Below are 17,667 nucleotides of genomic sequence, written 5' to 3'. Positions count from 1 at the left end.
GGCCAGAGTAGAAGAAAATAGAAGAAACACACTTGGTGAAATGAAAATTAGACCCTGACTAAAAACTGTGAGTGGTCAAGAAATAGGAAGTTTGAAAAAGAGACAGTTAATCTACTGGGATATATCTGCTGATGATGGAGGGAGGAACTCTTTGTAGGAATCTTTATTCAAGGTTGGACATAGAGGAAACTGGAGGAAATGAAATCCTGTCGAATGCCTTAAAACCTTTAGGACACAGGACACTTGCCTTTTCTCTATAGAAAAGTTGGTTTCTTGGAAAGAAGGTGGCTGGAACAGCTAAGTATCCCTTGGATAATTATAGCTATAAGTTAGTATTACCCTCCCTCCCCATTCCTCATTCCCCATACCCACACCTCCAGGCAGAAGTGACAAAACAGAGACTTCTGAACACATTTATTTGATATGTCAAGTGGAGAGAGGAGTGATTTAGGGTTTCTCCCCACTTCTACCCGTGGGGGTGTTCATAAGCTCAGACAGACAGAAGAGCAGTTTAGAGCCCATGACCCACCCCCTGGGAAAATGAGACAATCAGTTGTAGTTGTTGGAGGAACAGGGTGGGAACAAAAAGCAGGAAGTTGAGAAGTGAAGTTGAGAGCAGGAAAGACAGCAGCAGAACATAGGCTGGGGGTTGCTGCAGGAACCCCCAAGAAGAGTGAAAAAGATATCCTGAAAAGTGGTTGGGGTTGGAAGCGGGGTGTGAATAAGGATCCAGGCCTGGAGAAAGAAGCAAGACCTGGAGAATGGGCTGTGATGTTCATGGAGAGAGTAGAGTATGCAAAATCATGATAGGCTGTGTTGCAGGGCATACATGGAAAGCAAGGGATTGCTTCTGCAGGAGGGCAAAGACATGGGAGACTGCCCATAAGTAAGGGTTCCCTACTGCTTCTGCTTCTGAATAAATGCAAGAGAGTTTGGGACCCTAGCCCTGTTTATTGATGTGCTGTGCCCGCAGGTACACAAGTAATCCCATATGCACGTGAAATGACCAGGGCATGAATACATGTGTCTATATACCCAGTAAATAGAGTACTTATTCTTTCTTGCTAATAAGAGTACTGTGCTTATGGACACATGTTTAACCATGTGTGGGTGCACTGTGCACCCATGAGCACATGCAAGAGATCCCTATGTTCGTGGTGTGTGTGTGAGCTGGTTCTCCCACCTATCCCATTAAGGTCCTAATCCCCACCCTCCTTGGCTCCTCTCACTTCTCTCAGCGCCCTGGCTCCCCAGGCCCACCTAGACTCTGGAAGCCCCCTAGCAGGCGGATCTGCTCAGTCTGCATGGAGTGGCGTCTCACCAATTTGCGCTTGGTCCTGGGGGAGCCTGGCGCCCCGGCATAAGGAGGGGCAGGCAACGAAGGCGCCCGACCTCCGGGTTGAGGGCGAATGTCAGGGATGGGAGGGTGGGGACTGACGTTGAGAGGGGGCAGGAAACCCGGCCGCGTTTGCGAGATGTGGTCCAGGAGCAACGTCCCCGAGCCCCTCCGCTCCAGCAGCCCCGGACTCCGCCTCCGTCCGCTTAGCGGAGATACTGCCCCTGGCAGACTCTCCTGGGACTGGCGCGGAGAGGGAGCGGAGCCGGCTGGAGGGAGGGTCAACGGGGAGGCGCTGTATCGGCGGCGCTCCAGGGACAGGCGGCTGGACTCAGGCGAGTCAGGGCAAAGGTGTCCGGGGGTGTCGAGCTCCACTGGCTCCATGCGGCTCAGTTTCTGCCTCAGCCCTGAAGGGGGACCAGACTCCTGAGCTTCTGGTGCTGTGTTTCGGCGAGAGAGAGGACCCCCGCTAGTCACTTTCTCCGCCCATGGGGGCGGGTCCTCAGGGCCTTCGGTGCTGTGACGTCGGGAAAGACGGGGTCGACCGGTCAGGGTCAGGCCATTGAATTCGGCAGTCAAGCGCTCGATCCCCGGTCTTCCTTCGGTGGGTGGGACTGGTTGAGGAGGGGCCACTAGGCCCCAGGGCTCGGAGTTGAGCCTTTTGAGTGGTTTGGGGGGGTGGCGTGGTGGTTTGGGGAGCGGCTCGGAAGGGGATGGGTCATCGGGGGGCTTAGGAAGAGGAAATTCAAATACGTCCCGCTTCTCCTCTTCTTCCTGGGCGCGAGGGGATAACATCCCACGCCCTCCTCCTCCTGCGGTCTGCAGTTGGATTTCCGAAGGCGACGTGCAGATCCCCGGGCTAGGAGGAGCGGGAGCAGGGTCCTCCACCCCTGGGGATGGTGGAGAATTGAGATACTGCCGGGTCTTCTTGGTGCCCGAGGGCGAGGTATCGGTGGTGATGATGATGACCTCCGTGCCCTTGGCCTTGCAGGCGTCCAGCAGTGTGGCAAGGGTCTCGCGGTCCCCGCGGTCCAGGGCGTGGACAAGAGCCGAGGCGCCCGCGTGATCTCGGACTGAGGGGTCTGCGCCGTGGGCAAGGAGCAGCGAGGCCACCGCGGCGCCCCCACCCCCGGCGCAAGCGTGCATGAGCGCCGTGCGCCCTAAGCGGTCTGCGATGTTGGGGTCCGCGCCTTGCTCCAGGAGGTAGCGTACCATGCGTGCCTTGTTCTGGGGGTCGTCGTAGCGAGCCCGACAGGCTGCCATTAGCGCAGTCTCCCCCTGCGCATCACCCTCATTCACGTAGGCGCCTCCCTCCAGAAGCAAACGGGCCAAGCGTAGCTTACCCTGACCCACCGCCCGAAGAAGAGCGTGGCCCTCGGTGTGCAACATAGCTGCGGCTGGGGTGAGGGCACAGATGGAGCCGGGACTGAGACCTGCCGAGGACGGCTAGGGGTAGGGGGTAGGGGGTGGGGGGTGGCTGGCAGAGGCCTGAGGTCTCAGTGACGAAGCCGATCCCTGCAAGAGAGACATCTTATTGATAGATTCCGCAGGGAAACTGAGGCACCGATGCAGGAACCCAGCGTGGGGTGGGGGAGATCTTCACGGCATACAGTCCTTCCTCTAACTCATGCCTTTGAGCCGGCCCTTCCCCCGCAGCGCATGCCTGAGGAGGTGGGAAGGGTGCACCCGCACTGAAGGACTAGCGCGCGTGCAAATGCGTTCGTGCACGCGCAGGGATGTCCGCACCCCCACCCTCACCCCATGGCTTATCAGACCTTTCCTCTATCCCCCTTTTCTTATCCACACTTGGGATCCCCCTTTCTAGGATGCTGAACGCCACCCACCCACATACATGCACCCTACAGCCACACATGTATTCTCATTCCTAACCTCTTTTAGCTTGCCACAACCCCAAAAATTGAGTGGGGGGAGGGAAGCAGACTGCATTTGAGACCTAAAACGGGTGGAGGGAGAACTGGGGGGTTCTTTTGCCCCTGCGATGTTCCCCATCACTCCTTGCTCTTTCCCCTCCCAGGCTGTGCGCCCAGATAGATACCTGAATGTCCGCAGAATCTCCTCCTGGCCAAGATTGGGGCCGTGGCCACGGGGCAGCCGAGGTGGCGGAGCCAGGTTCCTGGGGGCCCGCATGGTGTGGAGGGGGGGCACCCGGATTCCCTTGGTGTCAGTATCTGCGCCCCAGCGCCGGATCGTCGTCCCTCCTCCCGGAGCGCCCCGGGCACAGCGCCGGCTCGGGAGGAGAGAAGCTGGGGGGGGGAGGGGGGGCGGAGCTCTGCTGTGCTATTTATAGCCTAGTCTCTGCGGGTGGGGGCGTCGGGCACCAAACTGCTCCCCCACTCATGCACACATAAACCCTCAAAAACCTAGAGGCTCCAATCCTGACTTCCTTTTCTTAGCCGACCTCCCCTCAGCCCCAACAAACCTAAGTGTTCCTTAGGGGACTCCTCCGCGACCCAGACAGGGACCATCATCATCCAGATTCTTCGCTGAGCTTTAGCAGATCCCCATTCTCTGCACTTGGTGTGTTTATGCGCTCCTGTGCGCCAGACCTGACCTACCACGCACGGCACATGGCACACTGTGCAAGAAAGGTGTAGACAGGCTTTTTGGATCCACAGCCGGTGTCCATACTGTGCAAAGAGAGGCAAGAGATGTGGCTTTCTTCCTGTAGTTTAATTGTGAAGGAGACACGGTCTAGCCTGGAGTCAGACACAGATACACCCCCGCCCCATCTCTCAAAAACGGAACACCCATCGCAGAGAAACTCGGACCTCAGCTCCCTTATATAGACCTAGACAAATATGAGGAAGGTGGATATGGGGGCACTTTTAGACAGGGCAAGGGACATTCCCAGGTGCCTCCACCCCGTATTATTGTGGGCAGGGAGATAGGAAAGTGGCAGGAAGAAGAGCGAACCTGGTAATACACTCTGTCACATTGCACCTCTTTAATCTCAGTCTTGCTTAGTCGTCTTATTTTTTCCATCTTGCTTGAAGATCTCTGTCTGAAATGCTCCTTATAGCTTCTCTCTTCCTATCTGTCTATTGGTCTCTCACACTGTCTCTGCCTCTCCTTGCCACCTGCCCTGTCTCCATGGTTACCATAGCTTCCATCCACATATTTTAGGAATGAGTTTGTGTCCAGCTGGAAGGCACCAAGGAAAGTGGGAGAAGAAGAAAAATCCTAAGGTTTTAAAAAGTTCACTCAGGGTCCTGAGCTAATTCGGAGGCTGGAGGCCCCCCAGATGCAAGATACTGAAAATAATGTTCCCAGGTATGGGAGAGAAAGATTTGAGGGAAGCTACCCATTTTTACTAGTTATTTCTTGGACACGTGTCAACTATGTGCCATGTGCTTTACATACACTATTTTCAATCCTCACAACTCTGTAAGATAGGAACTATCATCTTCTTGTTACAGATGAGGAAACAGACTTCATAAGTTTAAGCAAGTTCTCCAAAGTTTCACAGCTATATTTCTGTTCTATGGCAAAGACTGGGCGCTTGCCGCTACACCTACAGCCTCCCAGTTTACAGGTCATTTTCTCTTACATCTGGGATATTCTTCTTGACTAACTCCTAGACTTCATCTCCATTCTGAACCCTTTCTCCCTTGTTTCTGTTTTCTGCGAAAATAGGACTCCTCCTTCCACGCTGCTCGCCTTCCCAAGGAGCGCGCAGGAAGTGGAAAGTAGTGGAAAATGCAGAAAAAGCTGGGCTTCTGCCCTGTCTCCCCAACTCTGGTACTCTGATCCCAGATCCTTCCTTTCTCAAACCTTCTGCCCACCTTCTCACAGACACGGCAGCAACCCACAGAAAAACATTTTTAGAAAAGAAGTATCCATTGGTGATGCTGGAGAGAGGCAGTGTATGATTGAAAGGAAGGCTGGAGTAATGGAGAGACCAAGCTGTGAAGCTAGAGTCACAAAGAGACTGATCCCTAAAGAGCGGCTTTCACAGGGGTTCATTTCTCCGTAGGCCCTCTCCTCTTTTGGCCTTTCTGTAGGGGCTCCCTCAACACGGTCCCTCGATGAGATACGAGTGTCACGTTCCCTTGGTGAACTCTTGCCGGCCAGTGGCTCCTTCCATCTGGAGTGAGACCGGAAATAAGTGACCCTAGATGATTCTGCAACCCCCATCTCCCTCTGCGACCCGCTTCGCAAGCTTCGGTTCCGGGCTTACTCGCTCCCTCCCTCCTTCTCTTCCTAGGCTTCAAGAGGGCGGACTTCCCTCCTCAGCTTCTCCTGCATTGGCCGAGAAAACTCACCAATAGGGAGCTCCGGGAGGCGGGCCTAGAACGCCACCGACTTGAGGAAGCCCAGTACATTTCAAGTTGGCCGCGGCGTGGGCTCCGCGTGGGGGAGGGACAGCAGGTAAGGCTCCGACCTGGTGGCTCTGACCTGGTTCGGTCCCACACTTGCCGAACTTGTTCATCCCGGCCAGGCTGCGAAATAGATAACGCTTTCCGTCAGGTTGTTGGATCAGCCCCCTTCTGGCTCCCTACCTTTTCTCCCCTGGGCCCCCATTTCTGTATTGATTGTATACTAGAGAATGGTAGTTTTCTGTCGCGCACGGGGAGAGACATTAAAGCAGAAAACGAGACAGCCTCTTGTACCTCTCTTTGCTATAGCATCAACTTCCTCCCAATCTATTAATATTATCCCAAGAGCCTGACAAACTCCTGTTATCTATGAAGACTAGCTGAAATGCTACCTGTAGTTTTCCTGGGCTGCCTTTCTTGCAAAATGAATTGTTCCCCCGTCTGACGATAGCATTTTGTGTATACCTTTATTGGGACACTTAGTGCACTCTCTCTCTTTAATGACTCTATGCCTTTTAGAATAGAAGGTTTTGTAGGATAGGTGCTAGTAGTTAATATATAGTGCCCAATAAACGTTAGTTAAATAGAATTGATTTTTGGCAACTAGCACTCTTTTTGGGGAGGCAGAATTTAAATTCCTAACATAAAATAAAAATAAAAATAAAAACTAACATAACTAGAGAACAATAAAAGACAATACAGTATGTAATTAAGAGCCATTAAATTAGTGGTTCATAATATTAGTGTTTCATAATTGTTTCTGCAATCTAGAGAAGGAAGAAAGCAGGGAGAACTGGAATGGTGAGGGGAGGCTTTATGGATCACAAGGTCTCAAGTTTGGAAAGGCCCATAGAAATAATGTATTTATTCATTCATTCAACAAATATTTATTGAGCACCTACTATATGTGAGACACAATGCTAAATCATGCTGATCACAGGGAATCCTCTACTAGAGCCATGCATCCTTCTTACAAACCCTATTTAGTAAATTGTTGCCCAGCTTCTATGTAAACATCTTTAGTAAGGAAACTCTCTTGTCTCTCTTGTAGGTCATTCCATGTTTTGATATCTGTTCTTTAGTCAATATCCAATAAATATTCTAAATAAGAACTATATAGCTAAAGGAAATGCATTCCACACTTCCACTGTAAACAGGGGAAATCTGGCTGGGAGCGGTGGCTCACGCCTGTAATCCCAGCACTTTGGGAGGCTGAGGCGGGCGGATCACCTGAGGTCGGGAGTTGGAGACCAGCCTGACCAACATGGAGAAACTCCGTCTGTACTAAAAATACAAAAATTAGCTGGGCGTGTTGGCGAATGGCTGTAATCCCAGCTACTGGGGAGGCTGAGGCAGGAGAATCATTTGAACCCAGGAGGCAGAGGTTGCAGTGAGCTGAGATCGCACCATTGCACTCCAGCCTGGGCAACAAGAGCAAAACTCCGTTTCAAAAAAAAAAAAGACGGAAATCTGTCCTTTTACAGTGGAATTGGTAGCATTCTTAAAAGCAAGCCATTTCTAGCTGGGCGTGGTGACTCATGCCTGTAATTCCAGCACTTTGGGAGGCTGAGGTGGGCAGATCACTTTAGCCCAGGAGTTCAAGACCAGCCTAGGCAACAACAAAACCCTGTCTCTACAAAAACTACCAAAAATAAAGAAAAAAATAGCCAAGCATTGTGGCTCAGGCCTGTAGTTCCAGCTGCTCAGGAGGCTGAGGTGGGGGGTTGCTTCAGCTGGGGAAGTCGAGACTGCAGTGAGCCAAGATTGCCACTGCACTTCAGCCTAAGCGACAGAACAAGAACCTGTCTCAAAAAAAAAAAAAAAAAAAAAAGAGGCCGGGTGTGATGGCTTACACCTGTAATCCCAGCTCTTTGGGAGGCTGAGGCAGGTGGATCACGAGGTCAGGAGTTTGAGACCAGCCTGGTCAACATGGCAAAACCCCGTCTCTACTAAAAATACAAAAATTAGCCAAGCGTGATGGTGGGTGCCTGTAATCCCAGCTACTCGGGAGGCTGAGGCAGGAGAATTGCCTGAACCCGTAAGGTGGAGGCTGTGGTGAGCCGAAATCACACCACTGCACTCCAGGCTGGGTGACAGAGCAAGACTCTGTCCCAAAAAAAAAAAAAAAAAAAGGTACACAACTCTCTGCACTAAAAAAATTTCCAAAAAACCTCATCCCTCAAATTAACCATTGTTAATTTTTGGTACATATCTTTCTTTAACAGCTTTTTAATTCATATGTGTGTATGTATTTCTGACAGATTACCTTCTACATATATTTAATATTTTTTTCACTAATCTCTTGTGAATTTTGAATTGCTACTTGATTTTTGTTTTAGCTTTTTGTTTTGAGACAGGGTCTCTCTCTGTCACCCAGGGTGAGTGCAGTGGCATGATCATGGCTCACTGAATCCTCTATCTCCTGGGCTGAAGCGATCCTTCTACCTCAGTCTCCCAGGTACCTGAGACTATTTTTCGTAGTCTATTTTTTTATTTTTTGTAGAGATGGGGTCTCACTGTGTTGCCCAGGTTGGACTCAAACTCCTGGACTTAAGTAGTCATCCCATCTCAGCCTCCCAGAGTGCTGGGATTGCACACAGGTGTGAACCACCACACCCACCCTCGAGGTTTTTTTTTGTTTTTGTTTTAATTAATAGATTATATATTTTAGAATAGTTTCAGACTTACAGAAAAATTTAGCAGATAGTGCCAAGAGTTCCCATTTGTCCCAGTGCACAGTTTCCCCTATTAACATTGTAGATTGGCCGACCATGGTGGCTACCGCCTGTAATCCCAGCACTTTGGGAGGCTGAGGCAGGTGGATCACGAGGTCAGGAGTTCGAGACCAACCTGGCCAAGACAGTGAAACCCCATCTCTATTAAAAATACAAAAACAAATTAGCTGGGCCCGGTGGCGGGCTCCTGTAATCCCAGCTACTCGGGAGGCTGAGGCAGTAGAATCACTTGAACCCGGGAGGTGGAGGTTGCAGTGAGCCGAGATTGCGCCACTGCACTCCAGCCTGCACGACAGAGCAACACTCTGTCTCAAAAAAAAAAAAAAAAAAAAAAAAAGGCCGGGCGCAGTGGCTCACTCCTGTAATCCAGCATTTTGGGAGGCCGAGGCGGACGGATCACCTGGTCAGGAGGTGGGGACCAGCCTGACCAACGTGGAGAAACCCCCTCTCTACTAAAAAAAAGTATAAAATTAGCCGGGCGTGGTGGCGCATGCCTGTAATCCCAGCTACTCAGGAGGCTGAGGCAGGAGAATCACTTGAACCCGGGAGGCGGAGGTTGCGGTGAGCCAAGATCGCGCCATTGCACTCCAGCCTGGGCAACAAGAGCAAAACTCCATTTCCAAAAAAATAAATAAATAAAGTAGATTAGTATATTTGTTACAATTAATGAATGAATACTGATACATTATTAACTAAGGTTCATACTTGATTGACATTTCTTTGGTTTTTAGCTATTGCTCTTTTTCTGTACATGGATCCCATTTAGGATTCCACATTATATTTAGTTGTCACATCTCCTTACGCTCCTCTTAAGTGTGACGGGTTTCTCACACTTTACTGTTTTTGATGACTGACAGTTTTGAGGAGTTGGTTATATTGTAGGATGCCTTTCTGCTTGAATTTGTCTGATGTTTTTCTCTGTATTAGCCTGAGGTTATGGGTTTTTAGAAGGAGGATCACAGAGGTGAAGTACCATTGTATTGTATAATATTAAGGGCACATACCGAAAACATGATTTATGAGTATTGATGCTGACCTTGGTCATCTGGTTGAAGTAGTGTTTTTCTGGTCTCTCCACTGTAAAGATATTCCTCTTGATTTCCTAAATTATACTGAATGAGGGCTGGGCGCAGTGGCTCACGCCTGTAATCCCAGCACTTTGGGAGGCCGAGGCAGGCGGATCACGAGATCAGGAGTTCAAGACCAGACTGACAACATGGTGAAACCCTATCTCTACTAAAAGTACAAAAATTAGCCGGACATAGTGGCATACGCCTGTAATCCCAGCTACTCAGGAGGCTGAGGCAGGAGAATCACTTGCACCCGGGAGGCAGAGGTTGCAGTGAGCTGAGATTGTGCCACTGCACTCCAGCCTGGGTGACAGAGCAAGACTCTGTCACAAAAACAAAAAAAAACGTGTATATATATATATATATATATATATATTCCCTATACACAGTCCACATGTAAGAAGTGGGAAGTTATAGCCGGTGCAGTGACTCACGCCTTAATCCTAGCACTTTGGGAGGCCAAGGCGGGTGGATCACCTGAGGTCGGGAGTTCGAGACCAGCCTGACCAACATGGAGAAACCCCATCTCTACTAAAAATACAAAATTAGCCAGTTGTAGTGGCACATGCCTGTAATCCCAGCTACTTGGGAGGCTGAGGCAGGAGAATCGCTTGAACTCGGGAGGAGGAGGTTGCAGTTAGCCGAGATCGCGCCATTGTACTCCAGCCTGGACAATAAGAGCGAAACTCCGTCTCAAAAAAAAAAAAAAAAAAAGTGGGGAGTTATGCTGCCCTTCTCCCTTTTAGGATGGTGTGTCTACATATTTTATTTGGAATTCTACATGAGAGATTTGTCTTTTCTCCTCCATTTAAATAAGTTCAGTCATTTATTTATATCACTATGGACTCACAGACGTTTATCTTATACTTTGGGGTTATAATCTAATACGCTTTACTTACTTTGTTCCTCAAATTGTTTCAGCTTTGACCATTGGGAGCTTTTTCAGTTGGCTCTTATTTCCCTTTGACATAACTTCATCAATATGTTTATTTTTTTCTTTTTTCTGCTTTTTGTTTGTTTTTTGTTTGTTTGAGACAGAGTCTCTACTCTGCCACCCAGGCTGGAGTACAGTGGCACAGTTACGAGTCACTGCAGCATCAACCTGCCCGGCTCAAGCAACCCTTCCCAGTAGCTGTGACCACAGGTGCATGCCACCATACCTGGCTAATTTTTGTATTTTTTGTAAAGATGGGGTTTTGCCCTGTTGTCCAGACTGGTCTCAAACTCCTAGGGCTCAAGTGATCTGCCCACTCCAGGCTCTCAGAGTGCTGGGATTATAGGAATGAGCCACTGCACCCAGCTAACCCCATCAATATGTGAGTGTGGTTGTTGTTTTGAGCACTTCCTTACTTTTTGACACCTCAAGATGCTCTAGACTCATCCTGTGTGTTTCCTACCCTGTCCTAGAATCAGCTAGTAGTCCAGGGAGCCCTGGTTCCTTTTATTGGAAAATTGTATTAGAAACCAAGATCTGGGTGCTAAGTGTGCTCATTGCTGCTGGGATATCATTTCTCTTAAGTTTTCTTTTCATCTGGTGATTTTATTCCCCCATCCTAGCTGCCTCTGACTGGTTCCTCAGGATTGACAATAAGAGACAGAGTGAAAATTCAGTAGAAGGAGAAACTTTGGATTCATCAGTGTTCATCACAGTGGAATATACTGTCTTGGGGGAGAATGGATACCATCTCTTTAGGAAATGTCACCAAAAGCTGAATAACAATTCACAAAGTAGGGTCAGGGGTGGTGACTCACACCTGTAATCCCAGCACTTTGGGAAGCCCAAGCAGGTGGATCACTTGTGTCCAGGAGTTCGAGACCAGCCTGGGTGACATGGCGAAACCCCGTTTCTACAAAAAATACAAAAATTAGCCAGGCTTGGTGGCACATGCCTGTAGTTCCAGCTACTCAGGAGGCTGAGGCAGGAGGATCACTTGAACCTTGAAGGTGTAGGTTACAGCGAGCCAAGATTGCACCACTGCATTCCAGCCGGGGCAACAGAGTGAGACTCTGTCTCAAAAAAAAAAAAAAAAAAAAAAAGACACACATACACCAAACAACAACAAAACAATTTACAGAGTGAAGTCCTGCACTGGGAGGGATTTAGACTAGATGACCTCTAAGGGTCCTCCGAATTCTAAGATTCTGTGCTTCCAAGTGGTGTTTAAAAAGATCAATCTGGCCTCTCGTGGTGGCTCATGCCTGTAATCCCAGCAATTTGGGAGGCCGAGACATTTGGATCACTTGACATAATGAAATTCCATCTCTTAAAAACAAACAAATAAACAAACAAAAAAACAAAACAAAGAGCCAGGTATGGTGGCACACACCTGTAGCTCCAGCTACTTGGGAGGCTAAGGCAGGAGGATCACCTGAGCCCAGGAGGTTGAGGCTACAGTGAGCCATGATCACACCACTGCACTCCAGCCTGGGTGACATAAAGAGACCTTGTCTAAAATAAAATATAAAATAAAATAAAATAAAATTTGATTGTAATGTCTCTTTTCCCCTGGTTGACAATGAAATTGATGACTCATCCCTGTGCTCCCACAGTGTCTGACACTATCTTTTTCATGGTAGATGATTAATAAATGTTTCGCTGAATGCATTTCTTTGGATTGAATTGGGGCCTGGTCAGGTTTGGAAGGCCAGAGATAGAAAGAATTCAAAGGTTATACATATAAATGCAGTTAGTGACTGGGCATAGTGGCTCATGCCTGTAATCCCAGCACTTTGGGAGGCTGAGGCAGGAGGATCACTTGAGCCCAGGGGTTCGAGGCTAGAGTGAGCTGTGATTGCACCATTGCACTCAAGCCTGGGTGACAGAGTATCTCTAAAAATAAAAATAAATAAATGCAGATAGGAATAAACATCAAATTGTCTTAGGGATGTAGAGTTTTGTCCGAGGGTCTAAGCACTTTCTCCTTTGTGCTAAACTATATTGTAATTATCTGACCTGTTTGGGGGACCATGTCTCATTCATGTTTATGTTTCCAGAAATTCTCTCTCTGACACTGTGCCTTCTCAGTCAAAATTTGTTGAATGACATTGACTTTTTATGTCCCAGCGATAAAAGATTGAATGTCTTGTACCTCCTTGGCTTCCTGTCCATTCTACTACATTTCTTTTTCTCTTTGTTTTTGTCTTTATCAGGTTTTTTCACTGGATCTCTGAACACCCAGGCCCCCTCCACCATGGCCAGCCGGGGTGGGGGCCGGGGTCGTGGCCGGGGCCAGTTGACCTTCAACATGGAGGCCGTGGGCATTGGGAAAGGGGATACTTTGCCCCCACCCACCCTGCAGCCTTCTCCACTCTTCCCTGTGAGTCTCTCCACTTCCTTCCCAGACTCTCATGTGCCCCTGGCTGACTGTACATGATTCTGAATTCCTCCTGGACCATCATAAAACCATCCTCACTGGCCCTCTCTGTCTCTATACTCCCAATGCACAAGGGATGTTTTGCAGTCAAAGAAGTGTCCACCTTTATTTCTCCCCAGCTTTCAAAATGATATGTTACTCTCCCCATTCTCTTTCAGCCCTCTGCTCAGGGGAATATTAGATTAAATTGGGAGGAGGGGTCTTCCTAAATTTGTACTAGCATTTTCTCCCTGAACAGACCACTGCCCCTGCCTCTTTAGCCTTTGGAGTTCCGCCCAGTACCTTTGCCTTCAGGAGAGGAAGGGGAATATGTCCTGGCACTGAAGCAGGAGCTACGAGGAGCCATGAGGCAGCTCCCCTACTTCATCCGGCCAGCTGTCCCCAAGAGAGGTCAGTTGGAATGCTAGCATCATATTCTGAGTGCCTTCCGTGGGGAGTGCCCTGTGCTCAGCACCACTGGGGGCTGGAGAGGCACAGGAAGCATACTGTCTAACTGGGGAGATCATAATAGTTACTCCTGCATCTGAAATGCATTATAGTATTCATGGTTTGTTTTGAGTCTCATGATAGTTTTGGGACAGCGGGAGGTTAAATATTAAAATCCCATTTCTTGTGTGTAGGTGGGGGGATGTATTTTCTAAAAATTTATATATTTTTTATTTTTTTGTAAAATAGAGATGGGGTGTTCTTATGTTGCCCAGGCTGGTCTTGAACTTCTGGGCTCAAGAGATTCTTCCGCCTTGGCCTCCCAAAGTGCTGGGATTACAGGCATGAGCCACCGTGCCCAGCAAAAATTTTAACAATCTGGATATTAAAAGCACCAACCAACAACAGAATACTGAAATCGGCCGGGCGCGGTGGCTCACGCCTGTAATCCCAGCACTTTGGGAGGCCGAGGCGGGCGGATCACAAGGTCAGGAGATCGAGACCACGGTGAAACCCCGTCTCTACTAAAAATACAAAAAATTAGCCGGGCGCGGTGGCGGGCGCCTGTAGTCCCAGCTACTCAGGAGGCTGAGGCAGGAGAATGGCGTAAACCCAGGAGGCGGAGCTTGCAGTGAGCCGAGATCGCGCCACTGCACTCCAGCCTGGGCGACAGAGCGAGACTCCGTCTCAAAAAACAAAAAACAAACAAACAAACAAAAAAACAGAATACTGAAATCCTGGTTTCTTTTTTTTCTTTTTTTTTTTTTTTTTTGAGACGGAGTCTCGCTGTGTCTCCCAGGCTGGAGTGCAGTGGCGCGATCTCGGCTCACTGCAAGCTCCGCCCCCTGGGTTCACGCCATTCTCCCGACTCAGCCTCCCAAGTAGCTGGGACTACAGGCGCCCGCTACCACGCCCGGCTAATTTTTTTGTATTTTTAGTAGAGACGGGGTTTCACCGTGTTAGCCAGGATAGTCTCGATCTCCTGACCTCGTGATCCACCAGCCTCGGCCTCCCAAAGTGCTGGGATTACAGGCTTGAGCCACCGCGCCCGGCCGAAATCCTGGTTTCTTATTCCCTAGCATACTTTCCACTGCATCACACTATTTCTTAATACAGCCATGCCTTTGAACTAAGGGACAGAAAAAAAAAAAAAAAGTCATCATGGCCGGGTGCGGTGGCTCACGCCTGTAATGGCCAGCACTTTGGAAGGCTGACATGGGTGGATCACTTGAGGCCAGGAGTTTGAGGCCAGCCTAACCAGTATGGAGAAACCCTGTCTCTACTAAAAATATAAAAATTAGCCAGGCACAGTGGTGTGAGCCTGTGGTCTCAGCTACTCAGGAGGCTGAGGCACGAGAATTGCTTGAACCTGGGAGGTGGAGGTTGCAGTGAGCTGAGATCTCGCCACTGTACTCTAGCCTGGATGACACAACAAGGCTCTGCCTCAAAAAAAAACAAAAACAAAAACAAAACAAAACAAAAAAACACTGGCCAGGTGTGGTGGCTCACACCTATAATCCCAGCACTTTGGGAGGCTGAGGTGGGCAGCTCACGAGGTCAGGAGTTCGAGACCATCTTGGCCAACATAGTGAAATCCTGTCTGTACAAAAAAAAAAAATACAAAAAATTAGCCAGGCCTGGTGGCAGGTGCCTGTAATCCCAGCTACTTGGGAAGCTGAGGCAAGGAGAATTGCTTGAATCTGGGAAGTGGAGGTTGAAGTGGACCGAGATTGCGCCACCGCACTCCAACCCTGGGCGACAGTGTGAGACTCCATCTGAAAAAAAAAAAAAAAAAATCATAATTTTAGGTGGAAAAGAAACAGGTTAGAAGAGTGATAAGGGGCCGGGCGCCGTGGCTCACGCCTGTAATCCCAGCACTTTGGGAGGGCGAGTTGGGTGGATCACGAGGTCAGGAGATTGAGACCATCCTGGCCAACATGGTGAAACCCTGTCTCTACTAAAAATACAAAAATTAGCTGGGCGTGGTGATGTGCGCCTGTAGTCCCAGCTACTCAGGAGGCTGAAGCAGGAGAATCACTTGAACCTGGGAGGTGGAGGTTGCAGTAAGCTGAGATTGCACCACTGCACTCCAGCCTGAGCGACAGAGCAGGACTCTGTCTCAAAAAAAAAAAAAAAGAAAAAAAAAAAGAGATAAGGTCCTCACTGAAGCTGACCCCCTGGGCTCTGAGTTTGGGGTAAGGAAACAGATAATTCCTGAGTATTGAGAGGGCTGGACTCTCAGGAACAGTCCTGTTCTGGGTCTCAAGGGATAAAACTTTGACTCTTCCACCCCTCAGATGTGGAGCGTTATTCAGACAAATACCAGATGTCAGGTCCGATTGACAATGCCATCGATTGGAACCCTGGTAGGTGATGGGCTCGTTCATTGACTGCCTTTCTTTCAAATGCATGAGATGCTTCAAGCCATTTCCGCCACGCCCATGTCCCCACCCCATTCCCTGATCCAGCATCTGCAAGCTAGAGCCTTAGTTATGTTCCAAAACACTCTCAGATTTTACCTGGAAAAGCTATTAAATAGTTCCCACTACTCAGGAGATATCTAAGCCACAGTTTTGTTCTGAACAACTTTGACCCAGCCCCTTCCTTCCTCTCCTTTAAAACCCTCAATCCCCCTTTAAAACCAGTCATTATTCACTGGAGAGCCCAGGCAGGGTCCTATTGACATTTACATTCCCACTATTCCCAGATTGGCGGCGTCTACCCCGGGAGCTAAAGATCCGAGTGCGGAAGCTACAGAAGGAACGTAAGTGTATCTGGAAAAAGGAGGGAGAAGAGAGGTTTCCTTCATCAGCCTGAGGGCCAAGGCTGCTGCTGGTCTCACTTTCCATCCCAGTTCCTATACCCAATCTACCAAGTGTTGTTGCTAGATGTCATAGTGGCCACATGAGGGCAGCAGAGTGACATGTTCTTTGCATGAGGATGGGCTATAAAGCTGGCAAAATTTGCTCTCTGATGGTTCACCTTTTGATCCCCCCACCAGGGATTACAATTCTGCTCCCCAAGAGGCCCCCTAAGACCACAGAAGATAAGGAGGAAACAATACAGAAACTAGAGGTGAGGAGGAAGTGTGCATAGAGACCTTCTGAGCCCTGGATCCATTCCCTCTCTCTTGACCCATGTGTGCCTCAATTTTTCCCTTCTGTGAACTGAACCTGAATTTCTATTCCTATTCATCCCCACATGAGACCCTGGAGAAGAAGGAAGAAGAAGTAACTTCAGAGGAGGATGAGGAGAAGGAAGAAGAAGAAGAGAAGGAAGAGGAGGAAGAAGAAGAGTATGATGAAGAAGAACATGAAGAGGTGAAGGGGACTCCTTCCACCTTAGTCCCCCTCCCTTTACCCCAGAAACTCTGGGGATCTCAACTCTTTATACTAGGGATGCTTTCCTCAGAGGGTTGGCATGCCAACAGAGATAGTGCCCCCCAGGGTAGGGGCTTCCCTCTACTCCCTCTGCCCACTTCTCCAAACTACAGCTGGAAGAGCTGTCTCAGGCCTGGAATGGTGTGACTGGGAGGAGAGGGGTCTGGTACACAGGAAGGAAGGTGAATGCCAAATTGACTTTTACTTTTTTTTTTTCCATTTCAGGAAACTGATTACATCATGTCATATTTTGACAATGGAGAGGACTTTGGGGGTGACAGTGATGACAATATGGACGAGGCTATATACTGAAGAACGTCTCTGGACCCTTGTGTCTTTCTTGAGGCTACAGAGAGTAACTGTCCCTGTTATTTGTTTTTTTGGACAAGCAAATCATTTGGTCAGAGTTCACATAACCTCTCTGGTCCCTGGAGATGGGAATGGAGGATGATGACAGTTTATTTTCTACGCTTCCCCTCCTTCCACGTTTGTATCACCTCTGCTATCTTGGGGAAAGTGCAAAGGACAAATATCTCAATTGTATGAAGGGAGAAAGGAGAATTGAAAGAAGAACTGGGGTTGTTAGAGCTGAGATAACTGTACACGTACCCCTGCCCAATTTGTATAGCTCTTTGTGGAGATAATTAAGGATGGGAGCAGTTTGAAGGAGTAAGCCTGGTTTTATACTTTTAAATAAAGTGTTTTTATCTGTCTCTGTTGTGGGTGAGGCCTGGTGATAGAGGGCTGGAGGAATGAAGGAAATTATTAACTAAGCAGGGTGCTGTGATACACTGGAGGGTTACAGCCCGCTTGTCCTTTGTCCCTTCCCTTCTACCCCCATGGTGGGATACATATTCACAATCTAGCCCCGCCAAGGAATATTCAAGGCCTCATCTGTAGGGCAATGCAGAGTAAGTTGTAGAGAAGAACAGTCTGTGCCCCCTGCAGACCAGCTGACTTCTGAGCCTCTGGTCATCAGGCCACAAGGACATGATTGTGTCTGTTCACA

At 48.8% G+C, this 17,667-nt stretch overlaps 3 protein-coding genes across 8 annotated transcripts in view; 1 reads left to right on the top strand and 2 right to left on the bottom strand.

Annotated features, from left to right (window-relative positions):
• LOC708768 (NBPF member 20) overlaps positions 1-17,667 on the bottom strand; it is an 853,661-nt gene that overhangs the window by 513,193 nt on the left and 322,801 nt on the right.
• ANKRD34A (ankyrin repeat domain 34A) lies at positions 400-3,597 on the bottom strand. Its single transcript, XM_028847309.2, has 2 exons — positions 3,393-3,597; positions 400-2,851 (listed from the first exon to the last, which is right to left on the bottom strand). The coding sequence occupies exon 2, from the start codon at positions 2,723-2,725 to the stop codon at positions 1,235-1,237; it is 1,491 nt and encodes a 496-aa protein (XP_028703142.1). The 5' UTR covers positions 2,726-2,851; positions 3,393-3,597; the 3' UTR covers positions 400-1,234.
• Positions 1,470-17,371, top strand: POLR3GL (RNA polymerase III subunit GL). 6 transcript variants are annotated; one of them, XM_077947974.1, is made up of 11 exons: positions 1,562-1,671; positions 2,328-2,539; positions 2,654-2,738; positions 3,372-3,466; positions 5,562-5,725; positions 13,113-13,242; positions 15,576-15,644; positions 15,986-16,042; positions 16,280-16,353; positions 16,485-16,598; positions 16,884-17,371. In XM_077947974.1, the coding sequence occupies exons 4-11, from the start codon at positions 3,397-3,399 to the stop codon at positions 16,968-16,970; spliced, it is 765 nt and encodes a 254-aa protein (XP_077804100.1). In that variant the 5' UTR covers positions 1,562-1,671; positions 2,328-2,539; positions 2,654-2,738; positions 3,372-3,396; the 3' UTR covers positions 16,971-17,371.

Source organism: Macaca mulatta, chromosome 1 (assembly GCF_049350105.2).
Source record: "Macaca mulatta isolate MMU2019108-1 chromosome 1, T2T-MMU8v2.0, whole genome shotgun sequence".
NCBI classification, from domain to species: domain Eukaryota; kingdom Metazoa; phylum Chordata; class Mammalia; order Primates; family Cercopithecidae; genus Macaca; species Macaca mulatta.
The sequence above is the reverse complement of the archived record's forward strand: the minus strand, read 5'-3'. Positions and strand labels throughout refer to the sequence as shown.